At 40.1% G+C, this 15,234-nt stretch overlaps 1 protein-coding gene across 9 annotated transcripts in view; it reads right to left on the bottom strand.

Moving 5' to 3' along the window:
• Positions 1 to 3,907: 3,907 nt before the first annotated feature.
• CSPP1 (centrosome and spindle pole associated protein 1) overlaps positions 3,908 to 15,234 on the bottom strand; it is a 140,275-nt gene continuing 128,948 nt past the window's right edge. For 4 of the 9 annotated variants that reach the window (XM_077492831.1, XM_077492835.1, XM_077492836.1 and 1 more), the window contains 6 exons: positions 13,771 to 13,914; positions 13,601 to 13,641; positions 11,410 to 11,473; positions 6,167 to 6,276; positions 5,898 to 6,051; positions 3,908 to 4,935 (listed from right to left, as the gene is read on the bottom strand). In XM_077492831.1, coding sequence (XP_077348957.1) covers positions 4,709 to 4,935; positions 5,898 to 6,051; positions 6,167 to 6,276; positions 11,410 to 11,473; positions 13,601 to 13,641; positions 13,771 to 13,914 — 740 coding nt within the window. In that variant the 3' untranslated portion in view covers positions 3,908 to 4,708. The remainder of the gene's footprint in view (positions 4,936 to 5,897; positions 6,052 to 6,166; positions 6,277 to 11,409; positions 11,474 to 13,600; positions 13,642 to 13,770; positions 13,915 to 15,234) is intronic. The other 5 variants (XM_077492833.1, XM_077492839.1, XM_077492837.1 and 2 more) reach the window with 3 other exon arrangements.

Here is a 15,234-nt window from a genome sequence, read left to right as displayed (position 1 = left end):
CAAAGTGTCATTTCTTCAGTGTTGTCATATGAAAAGGTATAATAAAATATTTACAAAAATGTGAGGGGTATGCACACACACACACACACACTTTTTACGTGAGGTATTTCTTATACTTTAACTCAGATCATGAACATTTCCTGCCCCATGGCAGCATAACACCTTCTTCACACAGCTAGATAGCTGCATGTTCTGGATTCTAGTTGCAGATACTTGTGGGTGTAATGACGAGGCATGCAAATAGCAATGGATGCTCAGCCTATATAAACTGAGAGTCTGACAGAGACTGCCGCCACTCACATGTAGTGTTTACCTGAGGATGACTGCATCCAGACTCAGTCATCCATCCCATTCCATTTCAGGAACGTGCATCTAAAATGTCTGTTTTACAGCTAGTCACTCCAATGCACCTGTGTGAATGGGCCATAATGTTGTTACAGTAGTCATTTTAAAGGCAAACAACAATTTCATTAAAAATATACTTTTATTAAGTTAAAAAACATAGTTCATTACAATATACTTCCAGTCAACAAAAATATAACAAAAAAAAAAAAGATTCAGTGCACAAGAAAGGCGAATGAGCTGTGAAACGGTTTTCAGTTAAATCAATTCATGAAGCTACCGTTAGTTTAGCTTATAAGTTATCTAGTTATAGTCAACAGACACGGGTAAACTAATAACAGCAAATGCTGCTGCCTGTTCTGAAATGTTACTTTATACACATTTACATGTATAAATCATGTCTTACAGCTTTGTATCTATTGAAAATTCAAGTATATGAGACCTGAAATAGCAGACAATACAGTCCTGCTTTATAAACAGCAACCATAGACCTCAAATAATATTTATGTCATGGTGACAGGAACATCGACTACCTGATACTGCAAGTGAACACTATCAATTACGCTATCATACTGTCACTGAAGAGCAACTAATCAGTTTCAATAGAAGCGGAGAGGAAACCAACTCAACTCAGAACTATATTGTTCATTGCCATCAAACACTGAGCTAGCATATCTGGCAATGTGCTTCCCCCCCCATGCTCTTGATATAGAATTTACTATTTCTTGTACAGATGGTTCCCACCCATTATAGATACAATTTCTGACTTTCTGATCAGCCAGCTCTGGGAAAAATCTGGAATGTATAAAAATATTTTGTTGGATCAACCAGATTTATCAGAGAACAATGTCTTGGGATTAGCCCTTAAAATGGTTCATATGTGGACCAGAACCAGGTTTATTTACTGAAACTGAGCGTGCACATGGCTTAATGCTACTAGACTTTAGTTTACTAATGTAGTAGTAGTGAGAGCTTATTCTGATTGGTTGGCAGGCATTAGGGTCTCATCTTGTCAAATATAAATGTGAACATCCCTGTTTATTGGAATGACATTCTCTTGTGTCTATGGGTGCTGAAAAGCAGAGTTGAGCAGCTTGAGGCAATCCATTCACTACTGAATTCTAATTACCAGCATGGCTCAAGCAGCCTATGCATCCATCAGTATTTAATGCTGCAGCGATGTCCTATTCTGAGATATGAATAGTATTGAATCCTCATCATAAATGGCTACATCTGCAATACGCATGTTATTAGCAGATTGACAGGCTCCCGAAAATAGTTAGTCTGGAAAGAGATACACCTGCCTTAAACTAAAAACGGGAATTCTGATCTCATCCTCCGTCCCAATCTATAACATATACTGCAGGGATTTTAGCAAACATTTCTAGATTTACAAGATTACAGAGCACTGAGAGTATAAAAGTATGTGTCTGTAATTCTCTATGAAAACACATCTGCCTACCACAGACAGGGGGACCAAAATATATTGACAATGCAGGTAACGCCATTAGTAGATGGATTCTCATGCAGCAAGAAGCCCTTTTTAAAGCTGTTGTGCCACTAGGTTGGAAGATTGAGTCAGTACAGCATAAATTCCCTTATAGAAGGTAAGTACCTCTGGTGGCAGTATAACACCTATAAATGAACACAGCCACTGAGCCAAAACACAGCAGTGCAAATACAGAGATTTCTACAAGTACAACCACAAGCAATGCTACATAAACTGAGAACACACTATGTTATGATACATAAAAGAAGATGAATGCAATCCAGGCTACAAACACCGCCACATTTGTAGAGTCATGTAGAGCTCCAAGTGTGGTGTTATAAAACACTATTATAATTCACTTATACTGGCGTTCTTTGATTAAAGGAGCTGAATTCATCAGAACATCCACTTATGCTCCAGGGTGGGCTAACTGGCTATTTATTAATATAGCTAACTGTGGCTGATTTAAATAAGTACTGAAAACCTTGTATATAATGACATTTATGCGGGTGGCTGACACGGCTCCATGGGTGGGAAAGTGAAGGGTGCAGCTGTTAAGTGGCTGAACAATTGAATGTCAATGTAACAGACAGGTCTGATAATCAATGTGTAGGTAGCAGAGCTCTGTAAGATGGTTCTTGGATTGAACAGATACTTTCTAGCTTTTAATTGGGATAACATTTATTTGGGATGTTTTTTGGGATATTTGTTTATTGGATGTTTTTGAAATTTTCCATTTTGATTATAGAGATTAGCATTGTGGCTAAATATTTTTGGCAAGTATATCTGGTGATCTATTTCTTTTGCAACTCTACATTTTAACCAAATAAGTAAAAGTAATACTTTCATTATCATGGATATGAGGCTAGGAAATCTATTTTAGGTACTTTATAGTGTATATTAGAACCAACTAGTGTTTACCTTTGTTAGCAAAAAACAACTTTCCTTTTGTCATGATATCATCCCCATTATGTTAGATTGTAGATTCAGCACAGGTAGGACTAAACCTTTATAGCTGAATTTATGTTTAGACTTTCAATACTTTATATGGAAGCAAAATCAAACTTCAGCTGCATTTGTGTTTAGTTTTTGAACAGAGTTTGAAGGGTCACGTCCTCTAGAAATTTGTTGTTGTAAAATAAATTGGAATGACAGGGAGTGGAGCTTAAAGTTGTTGCAAATCTCTGATATAAAAAATGAACAAAGCACACAATTACTATAGTGTGTACTTTGCTTGATCTATCTCCTCAGCCATTCCTCTACTATCTCCATGATATGTGTGTGTGGGTGAGATTGTGTTCCATTCCTTCCACTCAGGTCTCAGATTACACTCACCTCTCTATGCTGTGGAGTGTGTGACATCAATAAACTCAGCTTGTGAAATGCCTATACCATGTATATCATGAGCCCAACGCCCAGTGTACTCTTCCAATACAAAAGAACAGACTGAGTTGTTAGTTTTTTACATGTCAGTGAACATGGCAGGTTCACTTTAAAGGGAGAGTACAGCTGTGATAAACAAAATATAACGGTTACATGAGCCATTTAGTACCAATTCTCTTCACAGCTATGATTTTCTATACTAGCCTTTAAAGTCCATTCACGCTTGTGCGACTTCAAAATCATGTGATTTCCATAGCGTCTTTACAGTACAACTTTGGATGAGTGTGACTTTGTTATGACTTTGGATTTGACCAATGTGATTGTTTGTGCTCTACAAAGCTGCAAACAAGTCACAAAAAAAATTTAGTTTTTACCCAATCAGGTAGACTCTTGTACTATTGGTTAACAATTTTGATTTAATAGATAACATCTAAGGAAAATCTGAATGTATGTGACCAGTTTTGGCAGCTGGATGTGTAAAAGGAAGCAGGAGATGCAATGTCTCTTTCTACAATACCGATCATAGTGAAAGGATACCACACTGCTTAAATATTGATCACTGGGGATACTTTGCCTGCTCCTGATCTGTAGATGCTGAGCTAACATCTGCCATAATGTTTGCTAAAATACTTAAATATATACAATTAAAGCTGCACTTCAGACAGATTATATTATATATATATATATATATATATATATATATATATATATATATATATATATATATATAAAATGCATGATATGTATTTAAAAATATATATATTTTGAAATGCAAGCTGGGTTTTGACATATCCTTGTGTGGTTTGGACTGCCAGTATGCTGTATTCAATCACATTTCATTGGACTCTACACTTGGCTCTGAAGATTTGTTTTACTATTTATGTGCAAGTAGTATTAGTACCTCACTTTGACTTGATTTAAGCCCCCTTCAGTATGAAACCACAAACTGTGGACAGGATGACTGTATGGCTTACCTGCAGTACAGAAAAGTCAGGTTGCCTGGCTGTCTGTGTGTCAGATCCCTACAAATCTCAGGACTAGATAGACAGAAAGACAATTAATTTGCCATGTAAAACAGCTCCTGGGCTGGAGTTCCAGTAAATAATGGTAGACAGCAAAGTACACATGCTTGGTAGCAGCATCAGACAGAATAGAAGAACACAAAAAGGTTCATTATCTACTCAAGTATTTTCCCTCTAAAATTTTCTTCACAAAAATATCTAATAATTTATCTTAAGAAAATGACTGTCCCTTAACTGCAATTGCAATTGTAACATTCATCGGCAACAAAAACAAGAAGAAAGTGCTTCAGTGATGGAAATTTGATCTTGAAAAGGCACACACACACAGGGCTGTGCTAAGGACTGGATCTGAGAAATCCCAGAAAAAATATTATGCATTGTTTTCACTGACCCAAAAAAATAGAGTAGCCTAGAAAGTGTAAAGGTTGTCTCAAATCTCAGCTTAGTACATCAGCCCTTAGACTGTCGATAGTCACCCATGAGCAGTAGACAGGCCCTGCCAGTTGAAAGTTAAGGCATTTTCATTGGTTGCTTGTTCCTGGTTCATCTGGCCAGCCATAAACCTCTTAAGTGTCTCTGATGTGCCAGGGCGCATCCATGGCTCTGTTGCCACTGTGTCCACAGAATGTGGTCTGTCACTAAGCTTTCTAGGGTAACGTTTAAGGATGTCATCTGCATTTCCAATATCATCCGGATCTTCTTAAAAGTAAGAAACAGAACATTAGTATTCAGGAATACATATATTAGTTCTGAACCTCTTTTCACATGTCCACAAGTAGATTTACAGTGCAGAACTTCCCTTGTGAAGACATAGGACAATAAAATGAATTTATAATCACATCAATGATCATGTCAGTTACACAATTAACAGAAGGTTATTGGCGGGGGAACGTCTAAGCTTGATCTGTCCCACACTGCACTTTTTGGATTTTTACACATCTGTCCCACATTTATCACTTTTGTGTTCATGTCTGTGCTGTGCAATGAAGAGAAAGTTACCCCACATAGTGTACATATTCAGCTATTTGTCTCAATGTGCAATACTGGCCTATGCAGTTATTTTGCCAACGAGGAACAAACGTTAAATAGTGTCTTATATTCTCTGTGTTTTAAGTGCCAAAATATAAGTTATTCTGAACATAAATGAATCCTAGAAAAAGGCCAAATGAGAGTCTCTTTGTCAACAGCTGTGATGCCCCACTTGCAGCGTCCCTGCACAAACTAATCTGTGTTTACCTCTTGCCCTATTTTAGTGATTTCTAGCAGCCCCATGTAAAATGTCCCCAGTATATGACTTCCCCTACAGCGACTCATATAGTATGTTCAGTTTCTGACAGTCCCCTGCAGCATATCCTCAATCGCTGACCATCTCCAGTATTATGCCCATAGTCTGACTATATTTTGTTGTGCGTCTGCTGTCTCTGATAATGAATATTCATGGAATTGTATATATGCAGCCCTCTTTTGATGTCAAAGGCCACACTTGAAGCCCCTCATATCAAGAAAGCTGACCACCATTGGTCTAAATAACATTTCTTGTTGGCCCTTGTTTCTTTGCTGGCCCTAACGCAGATTATTCCTTGTAATTCTACATGCACAATATTAAGTTACTATAGGTAATGCAACCAAGTCAGCCTTCAGACATGATAAACAATGCCCACCTATGCTCACTGTGCTCTTCCGAAGGTTATTCAGTCTCCTCAGACGCTCCTCATTCTTGCTGTGCAGTTCTTCAACATTAAAGCTGGAGATGGAGTTGACAGAGAAGGTGTCTGGCTGGTTTAAGCGGAGTGGCGGCACAGGAGGGATCTCATTCTGTAGACAAGGATATGTTTGTTTATAACCCCAAAAAACAGCAGAGGCCCTAACTGAGAAAATAAGAAACACTGGCACCACTAGATTAAAAAAGATACAATAAATATTATCATACATCAAAGTCCACTGTCTGCTGCTGGTGTCTCCTTCGCTCTCTGGCTGTAGACAATGCCTGCATGTCAGGAAACTGCTCAGGAAAGGTAGTGTATGGCTCTCCATTCTCCCCTTAAAAAAAAAAAAAAAAACAGAAATGTGTGCTTAAAGAGGAACTGCAGTCTGCTCACATAATTTGTAATAAAAACATCTTTGCCATTCTGAAGCTTCCCTTCAACCACTTTGCATATTTTATATATACTGTGATTCTGTACTTGCCAAATATGTTGCAGAAATCTCCCTCCACGGATTCTGGCTGCATCCATTTCAACTGTGGGCAGCTGAAGCTGCTGCCTGTTCACTTCCTTTATTTACACAGACACACCTCCAGCTCCGCATCTCTCATTGGCCCTCTTATGACTCATTCCCCCTCCCTTCCAGGGGAACTCTCACCAGAGTGAGAGAGAGGGAGAGCTGTGCATGCTGTCATAAGCCTAGACTTTTCACCAGGGAAGAGACATGTAGTGGGCTGTATAAGGTATTTACTGGCAGAAAAAAAATGTTTTACTATCCAATGTTAAAACAACAAGGACAAAAGATTTAATAGATGGAAAGTTGAAAAAAATTTGTGAAGGTCTGCTTTAACCACTTGCCACCCGCCAATTGTCAAATGAGGGCTGCAAAGTGGTTTCAAAATCCTGACTGGACATCATAGACCGTCCTCAGGATTTTGAGCCGCTGCACGCCCCTGGGGTGCGCATCGCGGCGATCGTTGTTGCGGGGTGTCAGTCTGACACCCCGCCACTATGATCTCAGTAAAGAGTCTCACGGCTGATCACAGTGTAGATAGGAAAAGCCGGTGATCGGCTTTTTCTCACTCGCGTCTGTCAGATGCGAGTAGAGGAGAGCCAATCGGCTGCTCTTCTGACAGGGGGGGTCTGTGCTGAACGATTATCAGCACAGCCCCCCCGAGGATGCCCACACTGGACCACCAAGGACGCCACCAGACCACCAGGGAAGCCCAGCACCAGGTATGCCACCCTAGACCACCAGGGATGCCAGTCAGTGCCACAATGGATGCCAATCAGTGCACACAATGGGCATCACCGATTGGCATGCATTAGCACAAAACCATACAATACACTGTCGCCTATCAGTGCCCATCCATGCCAACTATCAGTGCCCATCTGTGCCGCCTATCCATTCCCATCTGTGCCGCCTAGCCATGCCCATTCATGCCAGCTATCAGTGCCAATTTGTGCCACCTATCAGTGCCCATCAATGCCACCTCATCAGTGCCACTTCATTGGTGCCAGCTCATCAGTGCCGCCTTATCAGTGCCCGTCAGTGCAGCCCCATCAGTGCCCTTCAGTGAAGGAGAAAACGTACTTATTTACAAAGTTTTGAAACTGAAACAAAAAAAAAAATTTTCTCAAAATTTTCAGACTTTTTTATTTGTTTAGCAAAAAATAAAAACCATTGAGGTGATCAAATACCACCAAAAGAAAGCTCTATTTGTGGGAAAAAAATGATAAAAATTTTATTTGGGTACAGTGTAGCATGACCGCGCAATTGTCATTCAAAGTGCGACAGCGCTGAAAGCTGAAAATTGGTCTGGGCAGGAAGGCGTTTAAGTGCCCAGTATTGATGTGGTTAAAAAGAGGTACTTTAAAACTTCATTACAGTATTATATAATGAAAAATGTGTTTATTTTAGGGATTACATAGCTTTAGTTTGATTAAAAAAAAAAAATTTGGGATGCCTGCATAGGTCCACAACCCAGTCATGTGACCAGTATGAGGTCCAGGGAATCAGAAGACTGGAGTGTACGACAGAAATGTGACAAGAGCAGCAGCCCTTGTCATGTGACAGGGTGCTGGACCTACACTCATCTTTGCATACGCTACTTACTTTATCAATGGACAAGTCTAGGAGAACTGTGGCGAGCAACAAGCAAAAAATGTAAACAACCCGAGCGTTCACTGCAGCAATGAAACTGTCAACTAACAGCTGATCATTACTTATAAAAATTTTGCTGCACACACACTGAACTTATTCATCAAGCATTTGTGGTATACACATGCCATGTGAGAGAAATAACCTATTACAATGACAATTTTGTGGAAAAAAATAAATCTTAATTTTGCAAAGAATTGTGGGAAAAAATTACAACATCAAAAACCTCACCATGCCTCTTACTAAATACCTTGGAATGTCTACTTTCAAAAAAGGGGTAATTTGGGGGGCATTTGTACTTTCCTGACTTGTTCGGGTCGCAAGAAATGGCCTTCAGTACATCAGGTGTGATCAATTTTTTATGATTTGCACCACAGCTTGTGGACTCTCTAACTTTCACAAAGACCAAATAATATCCACCAATTTGGGTTATTTTTACCAAAGATATGAATTGTGGCCAAAATTTATGAAGAAAAATTAATAATTTGCAAAATTTTATCACAGAAACAAAGAAAAATGTATTTTTTTTCAAAATTTTCGGTCTTTTTTCATTTATAGCACAAAAAATTAAAAACCCAGAGGTGATCAAATACCACCAAAAGAAAGCTCTATTTGTATGAAAAAAAGGACAAAAAATGAATTTGGGTACAGTGTTGCATGAGTTGCATGAGTAATTGTCATTCAAAGTCAGAGCACTGAAAGCTGAAAATTGGTCTGGTCACGAGGGGGGTTTAAGTGCCCAAATGTCAAGTGGTTAAATTAAGTACAAACTGAATGAAAAGAAAACATCCAGGTGAATAGCAAAATATTCCTGCCTTGAATTTTTAATAAAAACACCCACCACCAGGTCCTGTGATGCTATATGTGAATCAACCCTGAACTAGAGGGAGGTTAAACCAATGCACCTACAAAAAGGCCCACACAATCCCCCTGTGCCCCCACCACAGGAGGGTAAGAAAAGAAGATAGGAGTGCCCTAGCCCCCTTTTCTTACTTTAGGGCCAAAGTCAAGTGATGGTGCCTCCAGACCTGCATCCGCAGCCCCCAGCTCTTCCATGTTCACTGCCCAGGAAGTGACCCAGCGCCATCTTCTGGCAGTGCCCTTTATTTATACTGGCGTGGAGGATCCGGGACGGCGCTGTGGATCCGGCACCGTCCCTGTGGATAGCGTGCCTGCCTTCCTCTCCCTGGTACAGGCCAGGATTTCCTCCTGCCTGTGCGTCAAAAGTGCCGTCGTTAGCCTGAGACTGATTCGGCCACATGAGGATACCAGGCATTGAAAGAGGCCTACCGTGCTTCCCACGCTCCAGCAATGGCGAGAATCAAGCGGGAATGAAACGGGAAAAGCAGGCTATCCCCTGCCATGAGAGACCAGCCCACAGTTGGCACGCTATCACCAGGGAAGAACTCATCTGAGCACACATCCTTCTGCAACCAAAAGGCACCTTACACTGAAGGTACATACAAACAAGGAGATGAGAGGAGATCCCTTCTTACTCATCCATGAGTCCCTAGCAGAGGGCCCCAGGATGACCCAAGCCAACCAGCTCCCCAGAAGCACTGCCCCTGTTAGAGAAACCTAGCTGCCAGGAAACCCCTCCTTTCTAGTATGTAGGCCAGACAAAATAACAAACAACTTGTAGTTGAAGTTCCTGTCTGGTTGGAGGAAACACATAATGCTGAGGGGCCCTGTCCTATAGGGTGGCCTCAGTATTATGCATTTCCTGTGCTAGGTGGGAGGAACCTCTCTCTCTGTAAGCCGTCCTGGAAGATGACTGGGAAAAATGAAAAAGTATGGCACAACTGCAAGCCTACCAAGACATGGCCATCTACCGAGACTGACAGGCCAGGCAAGGAGAGCATTGATGAGAGAAACAGCCAAGAGGCGTATTGTAACTCTAGAGGAGCTGCAGAGATCCACAAAGCTTGAGACTGGGGCAGAGGTTCACCTTCCAGCAGAACAACAACCCTAAACATACAGCCAGAGCTACAATGGAATGGTTTAGATCAAAGCATATTCATGCGTTAGAATGGTCCAGTCAAAGTCCAGACCTAAATCCAATTAAGAATCCGAGGCAAAACTTGAAAACTGCTGTTTCCAGATGCTCTCCATCCAATCTGACAGAGCTTGAGCTATTTTGCAAAGAATGATGAAGAAAAGGGTGGCGGCACTTCCAACATAATATGATTATTTTATTGAAATTCCATTAAAAACGAGGATATGACATGCAGCCAGCTCAAAAAGGAACTTTTGCATGTCATGTTAAAATAATCATTTTTTGCTGGAAGTTCCCTTTTCTTCATCTGCCGCCACCCTTTTCTTCATCATTCTGCATCTTTTGGCTCTGGACCAGCGATTCTCAACTAGGGTTCCTCCAGAGGTTTCTAGGGGTTCCTTCAGCAATGGGCAATTTCTGCCTCTCAGCTAAGTTCCAACTCACACCATTGATCTTTTTAGCTATCTGTAAGGAGGTAATTCTTCCCAGTGACCACAAGTGTAAGGACCATTCTTCCCACTGACCATCACATTACTGTAGCACGAGTTTGAAAATTCAAATTTTTAGAAGGGGTTCCCCGAGACCAGAGACCTATTTCAAGGGTTCCTCCTTGTTGAAAAGGTTGAGAAAGGCTGCTCTGGACCACGGCTACCTGACTTACGTTATAGCAGTGGAGACCTGATGATTCGCCTGGAGCGATACAATCCCTCTGTTTCACCATTTTGCAAAGAAGAGTGGGCAAATATTTCACTCTCTCGTGCTCTTTTTGTGGCCCGCAGACAAATTGCCCTTAGGAGGACCTCTCCATATCCTTCCACTGTGTCCAATTGTATTTTTGATATTAACAGGCATATTATCTCTTTTGAAAAATATACATACATTTTAAGAAACTCAATGAATAAGTTCAATGCCACCTGGGCACAATGGATAGAGTCTATGTCTCAATTAGCGTAAAAGGCAAACTCGAAATATAGATATCTTTTTTGTATGAGCTGATTTATAGGTGGTGTTTTTTTGTTTGTTTTGTTTTTTGTTAGGTTTATGTGATGTGTCTGCATTTTTATATCTTAAATGTGAAAAAAAAATTATAAAATATGGTCCAATTAAAAAAGTATTAACTTTTATTTTTTTTAAATGTTGAAATCCATTTATTATTTTCCTTCCACTGCACAATTACGTACCACTTTGTGTTGGTCTACCACATAAAATCCCATTAAAATGTCAAAGGGGTAAGAATACTTTTTCAAGACACTGTAGATAATCTGAATGTTTTCAGATTATCTATATCTGATGATGACAGGGCAAAACATTACCTATAAATGCACTCTCTGACTCCAGCAATGAGGTTTTCAGCAGGTCTTTTGTTGGATCTTTAAGCTTTATTAGGGGTAATAAAAGAACAAAATTAGTTAACCTGTAAACATGTTCTATATAAAGTTGTGTTAAAAACAATAGCAGTGTGCTCAAAAAAGTGAGTAAAGCTCAAAACCCTTATAAGGCTACTTCCACACTGGGACAGTGTCGGCGTTTTCATTTTAGCGGCGCTTTACCACTTTTCGGGCGGTAGCGGGATGCTTTTAACCCTCAAGAAGGGGTTACAAAGGGGTTAGGAGTGGTGTATACATCGCTTCCACACTGCCTCAAAGATGCTGCTTGCAGGACTTTTTTTTTCTGTCCTGCAAGTGCACCGCCCCAGTGTGAAAGCACTCAGGCTTTCACATTGGGTGGTTTGAAAGACAGTTTTCAGGAGCTTTATAGGTGCTAATTTTAGGGCTACAATGCCTGAAAACTGCCTCAGTGTGAAAGGGGTCTAATAGCTTTTGTTTCCACACACATAAATACATTGGGAACACTGCACAGTCTATTCCAAATCAAACCATGAAAAAAAATCGTTTCAAATTTGTCATTACTTTACAGAAAATAAAACAAAACGAATATTAGAATATTAAAATGCAGTGTCTGCATTTTTCTTTACCAACTCAAACATTTACTGTATAAACTGAAAAATGCTTGAAGATTTAGCTTTCCTGTGAATCACTGAACATTTAGTTGTATAACCACTGTTTCTGAGAACTGCTTCACATCTATTTTGCATGGAGTCGACCAACTTCTGGCACCTGTGAACAGGCATTCCAGCCCAGGATAATTGCACTACATTCCACAATTCCTCTGCATTTCTTGGTTTTACATCAGAAACCCCCACATTTTCTATTGGATTAGGGTCCGGGGATTTGGCTGGCCACTCCATAACGTCTTGGTGGTGTGGAACCAAGATGCTGCTTGCTTACTGGTGTGTTTGGGATTGTTGTCCTGTTGAAACACCCATTGCAAGGGCATTTCCACTTTGGCATAAGGCAACATGACCTCTTCAAGTATTTTGATGTATTCAAATTGATCCATGATTCCTGAAATGTGATAAATGGGCCCAACACCATAATACGAGAAACATCCCCATACCATAAGGCTTGCACCACCATGCTTCACTGTCTTCACAGTGTACTGTGGCTTGAATTCATTATTTGGGGGTTGTCTGACAAACTGTCTGTGGCCCCTACACCAAAAAAAGAACAATCTTGCTTTCATTAGTCCAGAAAACGTGGCTCCATTTCTCTTTAAGCCAGTCAATGTGTTCTTTGGAACATCGTAACCTCTTCGGCACACGTCATTTTTTCAATAATGGGACTTTACAGAGGCTTCTTACCGATAGAATATGCCTATGTGAAGCAAGCTAATTGTTACAATACTCACAGGTAACTTTAGACATTCTTTGATCACCCTGGAACTGATCATTTGCCATTTTGGCTATTCTTCGATCCATTCGAATGGTAGCTTTCTGTTTTCTTCCACGTCTTTATGGTTTTGGTTGCCATTTTAAAGCATTTGAGATCATTTTAGCTGAGTAGCCTATCAGTTTCTGCACTTCTTTATACGTTTCCCCTCTCCAATAAACATTTAAAAAAAGTATGCTGTTCTTTTGAACGATTTCTGGATTGACCCATTTTACTCAGGCTTTCAGAGAGAAATGCCCTACACCCAGCATGTACAACATTTACTGCCTTTGTCCTTAAATAAGAGCCACCTGTGTGACACCTGTTTTTCCACAGACTGAATTACCTCACTAATTGAACTCCACACTGTATTATTTTGAACATGCCCCTTTCAATTAATGATTTAATTACACAGAATCAGTAGCATGCATGTCATGACTGTTGGGTCTGTTGGTTTTCTATTACTCTACTAAACCTAGTAGTAAATGATTTGCCATGTAGAAATATAATTTATAACAAAAACAGTGATTGATCTGGTTAGTGAAGTTGGACTGCTATTATTTTGAACACAATTGTATATTAGATCCAAAGCAGATAGTGATTAAACATGATTAACCAAAATGTCATGCTGCACTAACTTTATCAGAGGCAGAGTAAAGACAGGAAGCAAATACAGCTGGAACATGATATTACAGTATACCGTACTAATCATTTATCGCAGTCTGTAGCTCCTTACCACTGCAGTGCGAAGATTGTATTCAGGAAACAGCTCAAAACCTGTAATAAAGGCCATATAAAACAATCAAGCAGTTAGTAAGATCAACTACTACATTTCCCAGTAATAATTTTATTTAAACATGGGGAAAGTTTATTTAAGGGTTCTGCTCCTCAGTACACTCGTCTCACCATTAGGTATCACTGGCCCCCTTTTCATTCTGTTCAGCTTCCTCTGCTGTTCGCGAAGCAAGGCTTGCTGTTGGATCTCCAGTGACTTATCATCCTTTGGAGGGTCAGGGTACATAAATCTCACTCCTTCGCGGGTCTCTGTATCTGTTCCACATTAACAGACAATTAGTTTAAGCCCACAACAAGGTGCAAAATGGTGTTGAATCACTTAGCCCATTTGCCCTGTTTTGGTTCTGTTCTCATAAGCGTGCAATGAAATTATAAATTATAATATAATAAATAACTATACCAAATAATAATAATAAAAATTATTCAATAATGTAATCAAATCAAAAACATTGAAATTTGCTCAGTTGCAGAATTGTCTCTGTCATTACTTTTCAGTGTTTGATGACAGATCTCCCCACAAATCACTTTCGCTCAATTCTGCGAGTGATTCTAATTTATTATTGCCGTTTTCTAGCTGGTCTAAACCCACTTTTGATGTAAAGGGATGGTTTTGGTTGGTTGCTATGGACAATCTCCAGTTTCCAGGCAGAAAGAACAGTTTTTATAATATAAAACTGCATGCAGGGCACTGGAGAAACCACTAGGAACAAAGAGGATGTGAAATAATAACATACAGTAATGTAATCTGTAAGATTACAGTGTACTGTATGTATAGTGTGTGTTTCACTTTTATAATTTGGCTCAGTTCTCTGTCCCCGTGCGCCGCAGCGCTCGCAGGGAATGGAGCTTGGCTCCGTGATGAATCGAGCGGAGGACGAACCGCTCACACTGCAGGGAGACAATGCAGGATCCAGGGGACAAGGTAGGTAAGCTCTTCCTGGATCCTGCGATGCGATCCCGAGTCTGGCTCGGGGTTATCACTTTTGGTTCTGAAATTTCACCCCTAGCCAGACTCGGGAATACCGCCAGGGAGGTTAATTACCTTTCAATTTAACTGGCCCAGGGAGACATTTGTGGGTCTCTGTGATAGAAATAGTACATGGCAAGCCAATATAAACCTCCACAAATCACAAAGCTGTTCAAAGGTTTATTAGACCTTTGTGAAGCCTTTAAAGCTGAACTCCAGGAACTTAGCCAATTTTTTGAATGTGCTGGCTAACAATAGGTTAAGTCCAACGAGGTGTATGCCACTCCTGGCACAAAAATAGGATTTTTGACTTACCATTAGTATCTATTTCTTGGAATACAGTACATGACATTCTTTTTTTATAATCATTACAACTGGGTTATACGCAGCCACCTTCAGGTGATTGGACAGTGGTAAAAAAGAAAAAAAGAAGGCTATAGGAACATCCCCCAATATAACCCCTCTCACTTCCAGCTGGCTTCTGTTTTGTAGCAAGCAATAGGGAGATCATAAGAACAGAGGGGAGAGACCGGTGTCCCTTACTGTACTCCAAGAAATTGTTTTTACTGCTAAGTCATGCTTAATGCGATGGTAGAGATACCAGTGCA

This window comes from Lithobates pipiens, unplaced genomic scaffold, assembly GCF_037356315.1.
Source record: "Lithobates pipiens isolate NorthernLeopardFrog02 unplaced genomic scaffold, aLitPip1_a1.2 Scaffold_19, whole genome shotgun sequence".
Lineage (NCBI taxonomy): Eukaryota > Metazoa > Chordata > Amphibia > Anura > Ranidae > Lithobates > Lithobates pipiens.
This window is presented reverse-complemented; position numbering and strand designations above follow the sequence as displayed.